The sequence below is a fragment of the Piliocolobus tephrosceles genome, chromosome Y (assembly GCF_002776525.5).
Source record: "Piliocolobus tephrosceles isolate RC106 chromosome Y, ASM277652v3, whole genome shotgun sequence".
Taxonomy (NCBI): Eukaryota; Metazoa; Chordata; class Mammalia; order Primates; family Cercopithecidae; genus Piliocolobus; species Piliocolobus tephrosceles.
Window position 1 is genome coordinate 9,841,063 of NC_045456.1, and position 15,635 is coordinate 9,856,697.

Consider the following 15,635-nt stretch of genomic DNA (forward strand, 5'->3'; position numbering starts at 1 on the left):
AGGTGCTAAGAAGCATGACAGTCTGAAGTTCGTTTGTTCAGCCTTGTCACTAAATTACATTAAATAAGTACATGGGGAAAAATGAACAAGGCATTGTTTTGCTTTCCTTTTTGCAATTTCCCCTTGTTTCATGCCCACCTTTGGCAATGACCACTCACAGCTGTGTTTGTCTTCATAAGCCACCACTGGTCACCTCATCGCTATCTTCTCTCTTAGGGAGAACATTTTGCAGTCTTCCCTCTGTAGGGCATAAAACATTTTCCCATTTCTTGCCAGGTGCCCAGAATCAACTTGACATTTTTAAAGACCTTTTGAGCCAAGGCATCCTCTTGGAATCCTGTGACTGCCTTTTAGGTGTTGGGATCCTGTCCTTGGGATTAAAATGTATACTGTGTCTTTTTCAAATTTTATAAATAACTTTATATTTAATGCCTTTATTTATTTGGCTCAAAAATATAAAATAGAAGTGATTTTTCTTTTCTTTCATATCTAAAGATATACTGATGTAAAAAGGCCTCTCCAGAAGTATAAGTCCAGGAGATTTGGAACACATCCATCCAGTTGTCTGTCCCATCGGTGTGTCTTCTGGATCTATTCATTTTTTTAATGCTGAATTAAGGGTCTTAGGCATGGCTACCATGTTTTTCTCAGAAAGCACGTTAACACTGAGTAGTCCATGATTTTTCATTGTCATTGCCTAGCAGCCTATGCTTGCTTGTCTGAGCATCTGGATACTTACCCCATCCATATGAGGAGATGAGCACAGAGCATGGATGAATCTTCTGCAGAGATACCCTGAACTGCATGGCCTGGCTTGGGTAAAAGTCAGCATGGTGGGAGATCTAGAGGTCCATTTCTGGGTCCACAGGGTCCAGGGTGCTCCCTTGCTTTCAACCAAATATTTATTCAGCCAGTGTTTATTGGGCACCTGTGTGCTGAGTATGTAGAGACAAATTTTTTAAAAGGATACAAATTTCCAGATCAAAAGTGATAGAGCTACTTAGAATCCTCTTGCTTAGGCGTCTATGTGGAGGGCTCACAGCCCCTTTACCAAGAGGAAATCAGATCAGATCATGAAGTGCCTTGACCTTCTGTTTTTTTCTGTCAACCCCACTGGGTTTTCTTGTCTTCGGAGAATGTAGCAACACCTATTCCTGAGAGAGAATCTCCCGAACTATAAATCAAAAAGCTAAATCTGTTTTTGTTTTTTTGTTTTTGTTTTTGTTTTTGTTTTTGTTTTCCCCGAGACAAGAGTCTTACCCTGTCACCTAGACTGGAGTGCAGTGGCACAATCTCAACTCACTGCAACCTCCATCTCCCCTGGGTTCAAGTGATTCTTCTGCCTCAGCCTCCCAAGTAGCTGGGACTACAGGTGTGCACCACTACGCCCAGCTAATTTTTTTGTTTTTAGCGGAGACAGAGTTTCACCATGTTGGCCAGGCTGGTATCAAACTCCTCACCTCAAGTGATCTGACTGCGTCAGTCTCCCAAAGTGTTGGAATTACAGGCATGAGCCAAAACACCTGGTTTTTGTGGGTTTTTTTTTGTTTGTTTGTTTTTAATTTTTAGTAGAGACAGGGTTTCACCATGTTGGCCAGGCTGGTTTTGAACTCCTGACCTCAAGTGATCTGCCTGCCTTGGCCTCCCAAAGTGCTGGGATGACAGGTGTGAGCCACCATACCCAGCCCACAAAAATCTCAGTCTAAGGAAGGCTGAAAGTTAAGAAATTTTAAGAAGCCTGAGATAACATCAGTAGCCTAGGACCGGGACCATTTCTTTAGGAGACACAGAAGCACAACTCAACTGCAAATGCACCTCAGAAACACTCTTGTTGGGCTAACTGTTGCTTCAGCAAAAGAGTAGAAAATTGCAATACACGCAGAGGTCACAGTAGGATATATGGTGGTTTTCAAAGTGTGCCCTCTTGAGTGAAATTGCTAAGGTTCACATTCAGGCTTCTCTACCTTCTGGCTGAAAGATCTCGGGCAAGTGATCATTACCTTCTCCTTGCCCTCGGGTTGTTCCCTTGTAAAAATGGAATAATAATAGTACCTATTTCAGAGGGTATTTGTGACAAATGTAATAGGTACCACATGCTGAGTGCAGAGAATAAGTACATTGTAAGCATTCCATAAATTTTAGCTGCCATCATCATTATTGACCACAAAAATAGCAGTAGCAAAAGTAGTTTCATTGTTCAGTTCTGATCTTATCCCAGCATCTTTTCTGCACCTCCCCACCCTGGTTTTAAGTAAGTTATGTATACCTTACCTCGAAGTCAAAAAGATTTTTTCTGAAACACCCTAGAAAAGTATGTTTCTGCTTCCAAACCTGAAATAACCTTACAAGTTTTCAGAGATTGTGGAGAGTGGAATTGGGATTTTATAAAGGCTTTGTGAGGTTTTGCTTGCCTCACACTGTGGCTTTACTAGGTTCTTCTCCTCAGAGACCCGAGCTGCCAGATGGTGTATTATGACCTGATCTTCTGATGGAATCATTACCCACATCAATGGCACAATCTTTTTTTTTTAATCCTTAAATATTTGTGGTGCCCCAGAGGATGTAACCCCTTATTAGGTTTTATGGGATTCTCAGAGATAAACTAGCCATAGCAACCTTATGATTTCTTTGAGATTTCAAGATTGTAATTCAACTAACTTTTACGAGACGCCTACTCTGTGCTAGGGAAATTGGTAGGTATTTTTCTTTGCAGTCCCCTAAGAAGTGGGAAGTATTGTATCATATTACCAGATAGAGACCTGAGTCCTCAGGGAGTGCCAGCTGTCACCATGTGTGTAATTAAGCAGTGGTTCGAGCCCAAGACCAGTAGCCCTTTCTGTATAACACATGGGAGATAACTGGAACAGGATTTAATCCAGAACATTCTAGGCTCAGAGGTTCTGAGTTTAAGATGAGGTGACAGACAATACTGCAGACGTCAATGGGAAGACAAGCATTTCATCCAAGATTCAGCAGACCATTGGGTTGTTTGTCAGGTTTTCTGGACTAGAACTGGATACTCTTACAGAGAGGGAGCCTGCGTTCACCTTCGCTAGTGCAGCTGGCAATAATTATAGTGCTCTGTTAGTGCTCTGTTGGTCTGAAAAGGAAACAGAAAGAAAAATATTATTGTGAGAAGCCAAATTTTCACTATAAATAGTATCTTTCCCAAATGAGCATTTTAAGAAGTGGGATATGGTGGGGGTGGGGGAAGATGTAGAAAATAAAGATCATTTTGGTGATTTACATAAACTTCAATTTAGAAATGGAGGACATTCTCAATGGATCATGCTGGTACTAAACGGTTGCATTTCAAAAGCATATTTTTTAAACTCCCCATTTCCTTTCTATGGTAAAGAATAAATAAAAATGCTGATATAGAATCTTTGCTGGAGATAGAGACACTGACTCTTTGCCACCTGAAATTGGCAGTGAACAGCAGAGCTGAAATGGAAATTGGCAGGTACCACTGGATGTACCCAGGCTCAAAGAACCACCAGTACCATCCCGTGCCAACCCTGGGGGACAGGGCTAGCCCCTTGAGCAGTCCAGGTAAATACAGCCTTGGGGTGAATTCTAATAGCAAGTCAACTGTTATCTTTAATATTATTTGTAATGGCTCTTGCAGCTTGGTGATATTTTATGTTTTGCTTGGTGCATTAATTTGTTCACACGGGCGTGGGTGGAATTCACCCTATAAACATTTTTTAATCATCTTTCTTTTTCTCTCTCCCTCTCCATTCCACCCCATCTTTCTCCACTTTCTTCTCCTTCTTCCCTTTCTTCCCTCTTCCCTCTTTCTTCACCTTCAATCACCTCTTCTTCTCAAAGGGTACAATGTACAGTGAGATATGCCTTTGGTTAACCATGAAATTTCCAATGCCTGAACCAATAATGGGGGAGGGGGGCCACCCACATCCCGCATGTGGCCAAGAACTGGGCCAGGGCCTTCAAGGACCCTTGGCTCTGAGAGTGCCGTGAGTGTCCCCAAATGTCTTCCCAGCCCTGCTGCTCTGCACCACCCTCTCACATTAGTCATTGCCTTTGAGAAAGAGAAATCAAAGCTGTGAAAGTAGGATTGGATAACCATGTACCCGATTCCCATCAGGTAGGTTCAGTGGGTACGATTTCCATTTTCCTTGCTCATGAGGAACATTGGCCATTCAGAACTGCTAGGTGCTGGATCTGGGTGAGGTGTGCGACAGCTGATTTGGGGATCTAGAAGGGGCAAAAGGCAAAGCAGTATGAATATCCAACCTCCCACGTTCCCAAAGCCAACACAAGTCGTAATACCCAACTCAGTTAGCTAAAAACTCAATGATTTTGCCAGTGTACAACCGTAGTTCAAACTACATAAAATGCAAACATAAAGGGCAGGTGGTAGGTCGGATAAACACAGTAACAGGTTTAAAGTATTTCTGTGATTTTGCATCAATCCATAACATTTCTTCCAAATGCTTGCTAACTTCTTCAGGAGTAAACGTAGCATGTACAGCTCCAGAAAGGGCAATCCCAAGGTACAATGTAAGTAAGTTACCCATTGAATTACAAAGTCATAAAATCCATGATTAATAAAACTTTTTCCTTTAAAATCTAAATTGTGGTGTCAGGTTAATTAAAACGAAATCTGACTTTGGATTTAGTTCTGTCTTGGGTTATGCATTCCTTCATCTGCCCTATGGCTATCAGGTGCTGGTTCTGTGTGTGCCTGTACAGTGCTGGCTAAATAGGTTAACCACGAGGTGACATCAGCCATTCATTCTCATAGATTCTATAAAGAATATGGAGGGTTCTGGAATCTTGATTTAAAAAAAAATGTCATTAGACATGATATATCCATACAATAGCTACTATTCAGCAATAAAAAGGAATGAAATATTGGTGCATGTTACAACATGGATGAACCTCAAAAGTATCATGCTAAGTGAAAGAAGCCAGACACAAGAGACCAAATGTTCTACCACTCTGTTTATGTTAAATGTACAGAACTGGTGAGATAAGAAGTAGATTAGTGGTCGCCAGAGGCTGAGAGAAGGGAGGATTGGGGAGCAACTACAGATGGGCACAAGGGATCATTTTTGGTGTGATGAAAATGTTCTAAAATTACATTGTGGTGATGGTCACACAACTCTGTGCATTTACTCAAAATCATTGAATTGTACACTTAAAACAGGTGAATCTTATAGAATATAAATTGTATCTCAATAAAGCTGCTTTTTAAAAAAGCAGCAAAAACCATGAGATGTGCATAATTCAAGGGTGGGGAGTGGGGAAAGGGGTATTTTTTTTAACACGACAAGAAGCCCCCAAGGTATCAGAAACTACTGCTTGAGGGAGGAGTCCCTCTTCATCTTGAGAGTTTTTAAGAGTCTTCATTTTAAGAGTGTTGAATGACATCAGGCCAGCTGGAAACCCAGAAAAATACTTACTCTTTTATTTACCAGTTCATTAAACTGGTAAAGAATAAACACAATATCTTATTGGGGGGGATAAAAAAACCTCTATCAATTGCTTCTGAAGAGTTTTCTCCACTTGTTGAGCAGTTCCCTGTAAAAGCATTGCAATAAGATTTGTGTACTTTTTGATCCTACAGTGAAACACCAGAATCTGGGTATTCGTAGCAGCAGTGGCAGCTGAGAAGAAACATATGAGGCTCCATTTTCTTTTTTTCTGAAACTGATTTCTTTCAGAATTCCAAAGAATTGGGGTTTCCAAAAGATAACACAGTGCGTACATCATGTACTGCATGATGCCGCCGCTGAGTGTCTCTGCAAATCTAACTCATTAATCTTTCTGGAGAGCCCAACACTATAAACAACTCCTTGTCCATTCAGGTGAGATTTTGGCACCAAGGAAGATGAGATCAGAACAGGTTTTGCTGCCAGATGAGTTAGGGGAGGAAAAAAGAACCCAAAAACATTACTTTTCAAGTTTTTTGGAATTCCAGAATGATATGATGAAAGATTGTGGAAGTCTAATAGTATCAGGTTGCTGGTGATACTACCGCAAGTGAGAATTCCATGAACTAGCAGGTTCTTACCCGAAGGGGAGAAACAAAATCACTGAATTTGATTTAAAGAATTTTCTTCCCAGATCCTGAAACAATCTCCACCTACACATAGTTTTAACCTTTTGTGTGCATTGATGGAAATAATTGGAAAACAGATGTCTCCACGGGGACTGCTTGTGTCTGGAGCTGTCTGCAGAGACCTTATGTGTGATATTGTAAAGCCTATAGCGCAGGCAACAGAGTGAAGGGACCCACTCCAGCCATGCCATTGCCTTCCCAGACACTTACCGATTTTGTTGGCTCCTAAATCAATGCCGTTGCCATTCTATACTTAGATCTCCAACCCCAACCAGATGGTATGAGGCAAAAAATAGGGAATTCCGTATGGCTTTTTTTTTTTTTTTTTTATTTTTTGCAGAGTTGTCAGCCTTTTTCCATGGGGGAAAAAGAGGTTTTGATAAAGGCTGACCAGGAAATTTTTGCCAAAGAAAAATGCCTCTCCCACTCACGCAGTTACTGTAGCGGAGACTGCCCTTCTCCAGGAACTTCCTTATTCCCTGTTGGAAAGATCATGGTGGTTCCAGGATAGTTCCAGGATCCTTTTCATGGTTTTCTTTTTCTTGCTGCTACTAACCAGTAGAATTCCATCTTTAGGAGTTGGATAGTTATTCTTTCGTTGTCTCTTTTTCCTTTTCAATTTTTAGCTGCTTTGGACATGTAATGTCTACATCTTTTCTGCCTTCAGGAGATGAAAGGATGTGTGGCCACATGGGCTATCCCTCGAGATGCTGCCCTAGGGGCCTGGCCTGAGGTGGTGGTCTGAGATGCAGGCAAGCGATAAGCAGGGAGTAGTTCATGCTGAGTCTCCAGTCAATGGAATATTGTGCTTAACATGAGGGAGTACTTCCAGGCTGTTGTAGATTGTGTTATACAGGCTCCAGAGGATAGCCTAAGAAACTCTAGATCCTCTATTCCAAGTGCAGGCTGTGGACCAGCAGAATCAACACCTCCGGGAGCTTGTTAGAAATGCAGAGTCCCAGGCCCCAACCAGCCCCACTGAATAAGAATCTGCATTTTCATAAGACTTCCAGGTGGTTCCTACGCACGTTAAAGCTTGAGAAGCACTAATTCAGAGCAAGGTCCAAGAGGAAGAAGGGAGAAGACAGGAAGGAATTGATTATGTGAATTTACCCTCAAGAGATCTAGAAATCTTCATCTTTGGAAAAGATAAAGAATTGCTAAAGGTATTCATCCTTTCTTCTTTCCCTTTCTATTTAGGGAGAGGCCTGTCTAAGCAATGCCAAGACAGTCATTAATTTGCTGAGTCCTGGCTGGTTTGAAAAACAGTGACCTTGCTTCTCTTACCTGCTTGTCTCATGAGGGAACTTGGGGAAGGGGCAGTGAAGGTGAGAAAGGTTTGTTTCTTTGTGGCAAAGTGAGGGCCAGAGGAGAAAGCAGTTGATGGAAGCTTGGGAGAAATTCTCAAATGTCTCTTATCTCCCTCTTTAATATAATCCAATGACATGCAAGATGCCGTGACTAAATATAGGCTGCCATTCTTAGTGGACTAAAAATGGTTCTTTATATACAGTTAAATCTGTAATTCAGAATTCAGTCTCACAAGGAAGGAGAATAACCACCCACTTCACATATCACCAATTTTCCCCCCTCTCAAATCCAGATTGCTCTGATGTTTCAGTTAAGATGGCCACAGGAAGGCCGGGCGCGGTGGCTCAAACCTGTAATCCCAGCACTTTGGGAGGCCAAGACGGGCGAATCACAAGGTCAGGAGATCGAGACCATCCTGGCTAATACAGTGAAACCCCGTCTCTACTAAAGAATACAAAAAACTAGCCGGGCGAGGTGGCGGGCGCCTGTAGTCCCAGCTACTCGGGAGGCTGAGGCAGGAGAATGGCGTGAACCCAGGAGGCGGAGCTTGCAGTGAGCTGAGATCCGGCCATTGCACTCCAGCCCAGGCGACAGAGCGAAACTCCGTCTCAAAAAAAAAAAAAAAATGGCCACAGGTAATTCCAGAAGTCAGGATAAAGAGCACACCCTCTACATAGGGACTGTCACAGAGGATGTTGGGAGACGAGGGCCCTGGGGAGTGTTGGTATTTAGCGAGAAGCCCAAGTGTTGTGATTTGCACCACAGCGAACGGATTCCTGAGTCACCACGGGGTTTGGCGGGTGGGGGGCAGGGTAGCAGACTGACAGGGAGGGCCCAGCACTGCTGTTCACTCGTGTTGCACTGTGTCTGCCCAGATGTGACCACAGGCTGACTCCTGGGAACTGCAGACTTTATCCCTTGGCCCCCTTCTAGGCTGAGCCTGGGACTTCTCTCTCACTGATCTGCTTTGTAGAGGAACACCTGTAGCTATAAGTCCTGGGAAATGCTACTGGATTTTTGTCATTGTTCTTTAGTGTCACTCTTTCCTAACCTAAGGTGTAAGGCCACTAAGTTTGAGGTCTTCTCCCAAACCACTTGAAATGTATTTTAAGAGGGAACAAAAACCCTTAATCCTTCTGCATGTACCATTGTACCTCTGGCCATAGTTGGGTGTCTACCATAACTGACAGTCTGGTCGTGCCGTGTGGTGTCATTCTATCCCCAGAGGCTGGTTGCAGAAGCTTTCTTAGCTTATCCAGCCTAAGCCAGTGGACGCTCTCAGTCTGTCTGATGCCTTTCAGTTACTCAAAATGTTTCTGGTTACATGGAGGTAAATGGTGAACACAGTGGAAGCGCATTGTAGCTCTGGCTCATGCTGTAAGGTCGCTGAGATTTTTAGAGTACTTTGCCTTTTTTTTTAGATGTATCAATTCTTTCATTTTCAAAGCACCTGCAGTTTTCACCAGCAAAGTGCCATATACAGTAGTTAATGATTTTATAGTTTATTTACTGACTGCTATGGCAGTTGTGATTATATGCGTGTGTGTGTGTGTATATATATCATGACTATATATACACAAATAAAGAATTTATATATAGCTATAAACAAATATATATCGATATAAATAATTTCTTGATTGTTTGTGAATGTTCCATTGTTTATACGCTATATTGTTAGTCTGTGATTAGCACCTGATTATGTAACAATGGCTTACCGTGTCTGTGACATATCAGCTCCCTTTGTCTTTTGGTCTTATGTTTGCTTCTCATCTTAGAGTAGGCAGACAGAGAAAGCAGATCAATGAGTATTGAGTGTTGGTCTGAGGCTTTCTGTCAGACATGTCTGATTTTAGGGACACTGACTTGGATTATTCAAGACTGAGTACTTCTCGGTCTTTGAGAAGTAGTGCCATCTGTTATTTGCTGCCTTTGAAATTACATGTTTTCATATAAATCTAACTAGAGTCTATTAAAATTAATTTTGCTTTGAAATCTTTTGCCACCCTTAGAGGTAACTGGAATTACTCTGAAGTAGCTGGGGAGTAGCTGAAGTCAGCCACTTGGGTCTTCCCACCTCCCCAGGCTGTGTCCTTTTGGGTGCTGAAGTTCACTCCCAAATAAGCCACATCCCCACCCCCTGAATGCGTCCACGTCTATGAAAAGCTTATATGAATTGGCTTTTGTACTAAACGGAATGCTCTGGGTGTCAGAGTCATTTAGGTGGGACAAATCTTTCTCTGAAGAGCATCATGCTTGTAGTTTCTGGAGACTTCCATGAACAATGCTTTCACCCCCAAGGACTATCTAGGGATGAAATGTCAGGCTGGTAGGAGAGGTAATGGGATCGAAACAAGCCTTCCTGTGTCTTGAGAAAACCTTGTTTACATTCATGTGCTGTTTCCTAGTGGCAATAAATCGAGATTCCTGTGAGGATTTGACAGACCAGGCTGGTGATGCCACCCACTGTTTTTGTAAAGAAACTGTTATTGGAATCAGCGAGGCCCATTTGATTGTCTGTGGCTGCTTTCGTACTCCACTAGCAGAGTTGAGAAGCTGCAACTGTACACCCTGCAAAGCCAAAAATATTTGCCATCTGGTCCTTTACAGAAAACAATTGCCAATCCTTGACTTAGAATTTGCAAAGTGTGCCAAAATGCAGTACTCTTATCTACTGATGTTAGGCAACACCTAAAAACTTTGCCCGACACTCAGTTTCCTAAAATCTTCTGCATCAAACATCCCTCATCCTCTGCCCTCCAGGCCCCAGAATCCTTGCTCTCTGTGGGGAATAGGGACTCCCTGCTCACAGGCTGTCAACTAAGGCTCAGCCCTTTTTCAGAGAATTTCTTGGCACTTTCTAGAAGCTCAGCCACTCTGGCCTCTTTCAGGTCCTTTTCTGAGTTTTCCCATAATAAACCAAGTCCCGTTAAGTGGATATTGTGAGCTACTTTGATCTAGTGTTCTGTTCAGTGCACTTTAGCAAGTTTCATTTTCTGTGTATAGAAAAGACATTTGTGGTTTATTAAATGTAGTGTTGGGGATCATTTCTTTAATTTTCTTTTTTTTTCAAAGTATGAGGTTCCAGTGCCCTGAATCAGAATCACTAAGAATGCTGGTTAAAAATTTAGATTTCATATGGGCATGGTGGCACACATCTGTAGTCCCAGCTACTTGGGAGGCTAAGGCAGGAGGATCACTTGAGCCCAGAAGTTCGAGTTCAGCCTGGGCAATATAGCAAGACCCAATCTCTTAAAAAGAAAAATCAGATTCCCAGTCCCCAGCTACCCTATCTGCAATGGGTCCCAGAAATTTGGCCCATTTTAAGAAGCTCCCCCAGGCAATTCTAATGCACAGTAAAGTTTGACCACCACTGCTATACACATGGAAGGCCGTAACCCCTCATTATAACATCTTTGGTAAAGTATCATTTCAGTTCAACCTGTGTATATATGTGTTCAACCTGTATATGTATTTGCAGTTAAGTGCTCAAAATCAAATTTCCACATCTGTAGCAGACAGTACTATTGAATTTGAAGTAAATTCCTCTTGAAGTAATGTTTTGCTGTTGCCACTCTATCTTTGTGGATAAGAGCCAGTGCAAACACATTCTATTGTAAAGCTGTAGGCAAACATCAGAGCTCAGGCTGTGTGTTAGTTATCAACTGTTGCATAACAAATTCTTCCAAAACATAGTGGCTAGAAACAAAAACATATATTATCTCGGCTTCCATAGGTCAGGAGTCTGGGCTGAGCTTAGCTGTCTCAGAAACTCTAACATTAGAGATTGCAGTCTCATCTGAAGGCCTAACTGGGGAAGGATCCACTTCCAAGCTCATTCACATGGCTATTGGCAGGACTTGGTTACTTGAGGCCTGTTGGACTGAGGGCCTCAGTTCCTCACAAGCTGTTGGCCCAAAACCTCCCTTGATTTTTTGCCATGTGTGGGCTTTCCATAGCTACTTCATGACATAGCAGATGACTTCATCAGAGAGAGAGAGCAAGTGAGCAGATAAGAGAATGTGCCAGCCAGAGAGACAATGCTAACAGGACAGAAGTCACTCTTTTGAAACCTAATCAGGGAAGTGATATCCCATCACTTTTGCCGTATTCTAGTCCTAAGAAGTGAGCCACTAGGTCCAGCCCACATTCAGGGGAGGGAATTACACAAGGCCATGAATGTAGATTTATGGGGATCATTGAGGGTGTCTTAGCTGCCTGCCACAGGCTGTATAAACATTTCACAGTTCAAATGCATCCTCCATGTCCTTAATGATCATAACCTCTTCACTTTCCCAAAGCCTCACCTCTCAGAGAATGTATCACTGGGTTAAATGAGTACCTGGCAGGTGTTTGATGGCCTTTCTGAGGCACTAGACTCTAAGCTCTCTGTGAGCAGAGGTCTTCATGCCTTGCTCCGTGCTTTGGCCTGGCTTGGGACCTGGGACCAAGAAAGCACTCGTTCATAGTGTTGAATGATGATCACCTTATTTTTAGCACTCATGATGTGTGACTCTGTATGAAAATTGTCTAAGTTTAGTGTCCATTGTATACATGACTCATTTCCTGGGCCAGGCTGGTCAAGACCTTGCACTCTGAGAGTTGCATAGGAGCTCAGTATGTGTTTGTTAAGTAAGTTAAGATTAGATTGGCTACTCGTGGTCAGGAGTTTGAGACCAGTCTGGCCAACATGGTGAAACCCCATCTCTACTAAAAAAATAAATAAATAAAATAAAATACAAAAATTAGCCGGGAATATTGGTGGGTGCCTGTAGTCCAAGCTACTTGGGAGGCTGAGACAGGAGAATCACTTGAACCCAGGAGGTGGAGGTTACAGTGAGCAGAGATTGTGCCACTGCACTCCAGCCTGGACAACAGTGCATGACTCTGTCTCAAAAAATAATAATAATAAAAAAAATAAAAATAATAAAAGACTAGGTTGGCTAATTGAGGTTTCTAGAATCATCTGCATGTAAATAGGGTTAACTTTTTGGGATGGTTTCCTTGAATAAGAAATTCTCAGCCTGAGCTTCACAGTAGAGCCCTGGAAGGGAGGGGAGGTCTTTTAAAATCCCGAAGCCACATCCAGACCAAGTCATTCAGAATCTCGAGGGTGGGGCCCAGGCATCAGTGTTCTTGAAAGCTCCCCCACCAGGTGATCCCCTGTGCAGCGAAGGTTGAGAACCACTGTGGTAGACCAGTGTTTCCCAATCCAGGGGAGTTTCTGCCTTTCAGGAGATGCCTTTCAGGTATCTAGTGGTAGAGGTTAGGGATGCTGCTAAGCATCCTACAGTGCACAGGACAGCCCCTCCCCCAGCAAAGGATGGCCCATGCCAATAGTACGAAGATTTGAGAACCCCTGGGCTAGATCCTATGCTTTGAGTCAGGAAATTGGTTCCAAGTGAAGCAGTAGAAGTCCATGGGGTTGCTTTGTCCCGGATGTTAAGCTTATTGCAGGCATGGATAGCTTGATAAGTCTGGAATATTATATACAATCTGTGTATTGGTGTTTCCTGAAGAGAAATTCATTCTTTTAAAAGGCACACAGTGCATAAACCAATATATTTAAACCTACATATATTTATTTATGCAACATATGCCATACACATGTGTGTTTGCATATAGCATGTGCTATAAACACCCTATGCGTATAGAGATGTATGCGGGGCATACGAGTGTGTTATTGTGGTTAGAGGAACAGGTATGTCTTCCTCAGGCACCCTTTATCTTCCTTTCCCCTCACTGTAGCCTCCTACCCTCTGCTTGTCTAGTAAAGGCCCTAAGGCCTCCCTGACCCTTGCTGTCCTCACCCTCTGCCCAGAGGATGCCTCTGCTCTGCCTTGCTGCCTGGAGGGTTCCCATCACCCAGGTTAGTGTGGCTCTTGCCTTTCACCACCAGTCCTTAGTTTCCCAAAGGGGTTCACAACCTTTTTAAACTAGTGTGTTTTATAGAAATTGAACTTCACAAACAGGTCTTTTGAAAACACTTTCTTGTGGTATAGTTGACATGCATATGGTGCATCTCTTTAAAGTGTCTGACAAGCCTTGACATACGTGTGTGCTCGTGAAAGCAGCACCACAAGCAGGATAGCGATGTGGCCGTTACTCCCCACTCTTTCCACCCTTCCTATGCTCCCACTCTCCCCAAGCAACTACTGATCTGCTCTCCTTCTCTGTGGATTAGTTTGCATTTTCTAGAATGGCCCTCGTGAAGATTTGTTCACATAAATTCTCTTACCCTTTCTCACCCGAACAGAAAATGTTGCATGACGTTGATTGCTTAATAGCTCCACAGCTTTGTCCAATTTTTATCCTTCCTGCTTTTACTGAAGACGTCCTGCCCCCATGAATAAACCTCAGAAGACTCATTCTGCCACCGCCTACCACTGAAGAGTTTAGCTTGCACCCACTCCAGTCCGGCCCACACACAAGTGCCAGATTCATCTCTTAAAAGCACATCCCGAATCACATCTCTCGCCTGCTCACAAGCCTTCCCTCTCTTCCCTTTGCTGCAAAGTGAAGCACAGAGGCTTGAGGATGGCTTGGACATCTTCCTTGGGCCAGGCGGTGGGGGTCCTACCTTCCTGACTTCTCCCCACCATTACCCTGGTGTCCTTGATAAACTTGGCTACACCCTGAACTCTCCCCACGTCTCCCACACCACATTGGCCCTGCTCTCCTTCCCTTGTGCTTTTCATGGAGTTCTTCTGTTCTTCAAGGCCTCTTCACCTCCTGCCATCCATAAACCTTTCCCTTAGCAATCCACACTAACCAAGGAGATCTGTCCCTACCTCACTCCCCCGTGTCCCTATGTCAGCACTCTCTTTATTCCACTTTAGTGATACCTTATGTGTCTGTGTGTCTTACCCCCCCCCCTCACCCCATCCACAAGGATCAAAGCCAGGAGGGCACACTTGCAGCCACCACCACAGTGGCTTGCACATGGCAGGGATTGGGCAGACACTCATTGAATGGAATAGAATCCAGGAAAGTAGAGACACTGTCGCCCAGATGGTCAAGGAAACTGATTGCTGCTAAAGCTCAAAACTGCAGATATTAAATACTTCTCAGATGTCTGGAGTAGCCTCCAGATTGCTGTGCTCTTAAAATCTCTTGTCATCTGGACTTAGAACTGGCTTCCCCCACTCTCCATTGATCTCCATGGTTCCTTGCTGTCCCACTTCACCAGGCTAAAAGCCTTTGGGAAAACCAAAGCCAATTCCCACAAAAGGCAAAGGAAGGGACTAACAAGTATCTGTCGGATATTTTTATTCCCAGCCATGTAAGCGTATCATTGCTTTTATTGACTTGCTTATCTTCTACTGCTGGTACCATATGGCAAATATTAGAGGCTCATCTATTTTAAGGGCTCATCTATTTTAAGACTTTCATAGTGGTTTCACAAAAATGAAAATCCCTTACTAAATAGATTTTAGGACAAGCTTCTAAAAGGACCTGCCAAAAAGTGATTTCCTTTCTATCATTAGAAATAGTTTCCACATTCTTATCATCATGTAGTTGAACTTTTATGTCTAGGACTGCATGAAAGATGAGAGAACTGAGAAGCAACCTATATTTGATTTCACACTTTGCTCTTGGACAGGAAGCCCCTGTCAATTGACTTCCTATATTTTTAATGCACTGTATTAGTGGTTCACAGAACTTTTTGGGTGTTAGGTCCCTTTACGTGCTTAGAAACACTTGAAGACCCCAAAAAGCCTTTGCTCTTCTGAGTTGTGCCTATAAATATTTTCTATATTAGAAGCTAGAACTAAGGGCTGGGCACAGTGGCTCATGCCTGTAATCCCAGCACTTTGGGAGGCCGAGGTGGGCAGATCACCTGAGGTCGGGAGTTCGAAACCAGCCTGGCCAACATGGCGAAACCCCATCTCTACTGAAAATACAAAAATTAGCCAGGCCTGCCGGGTGCAGTGGCTGACACCTGTAATCTCAGCACTTTGAGAGGCTGAGGTGGGCGGATCACCTGAGGTCAGGAGTTCGAGACCAACCTGACCAACATGGAGAAACCCCATCTCTACTCAAAATGCACAATTAGTCTGCATGGTGGTGCGTGTCTGTAATCCCAGCTACTTGGGAGGCTGAGGCAGGAGAATTGCTTGAACCCGGGAGGCTGAGGTTGCAGTGAGCCGAGATGGCATCATTGCACTCCAGCCTGGGCAACATTTTGAGATGAGCGAAACTCTATCTCAAAATAAATAAATAAATAAATAAATAAATA

General features: G+C 43.3%; 1 protein-coding gene across 8 annotated transcripts in view; it reads left to right on the forward strand.

The window, feature by feature from the left end:
* GPM6B (glycoprotein M6B) overlaps positions 1–15,635 on the forward strand; it is a 167,994-nt gene that overhangs the window by 126,188 nt on the left and 26,171 nt on the right. For 3 of the 8 annotated variants that reach the window (XM_023198991.2, XM_023198993.1, XM_023198992.1), the window contains one exon: positions 3,433–3,552. The exons of the other annotated variants lie outside the window; for them this stretch is intronic. In XM_023198991.2, the coding sequence (XP_023054759.1) occupies positions 3,433–3,552 (120 nt within the window). The remainder of the gene's footprint in view (positions 1–3,432; positions 3,553–15,635) is intronic. 8 annotated transcript variants of the gene reach the window in all.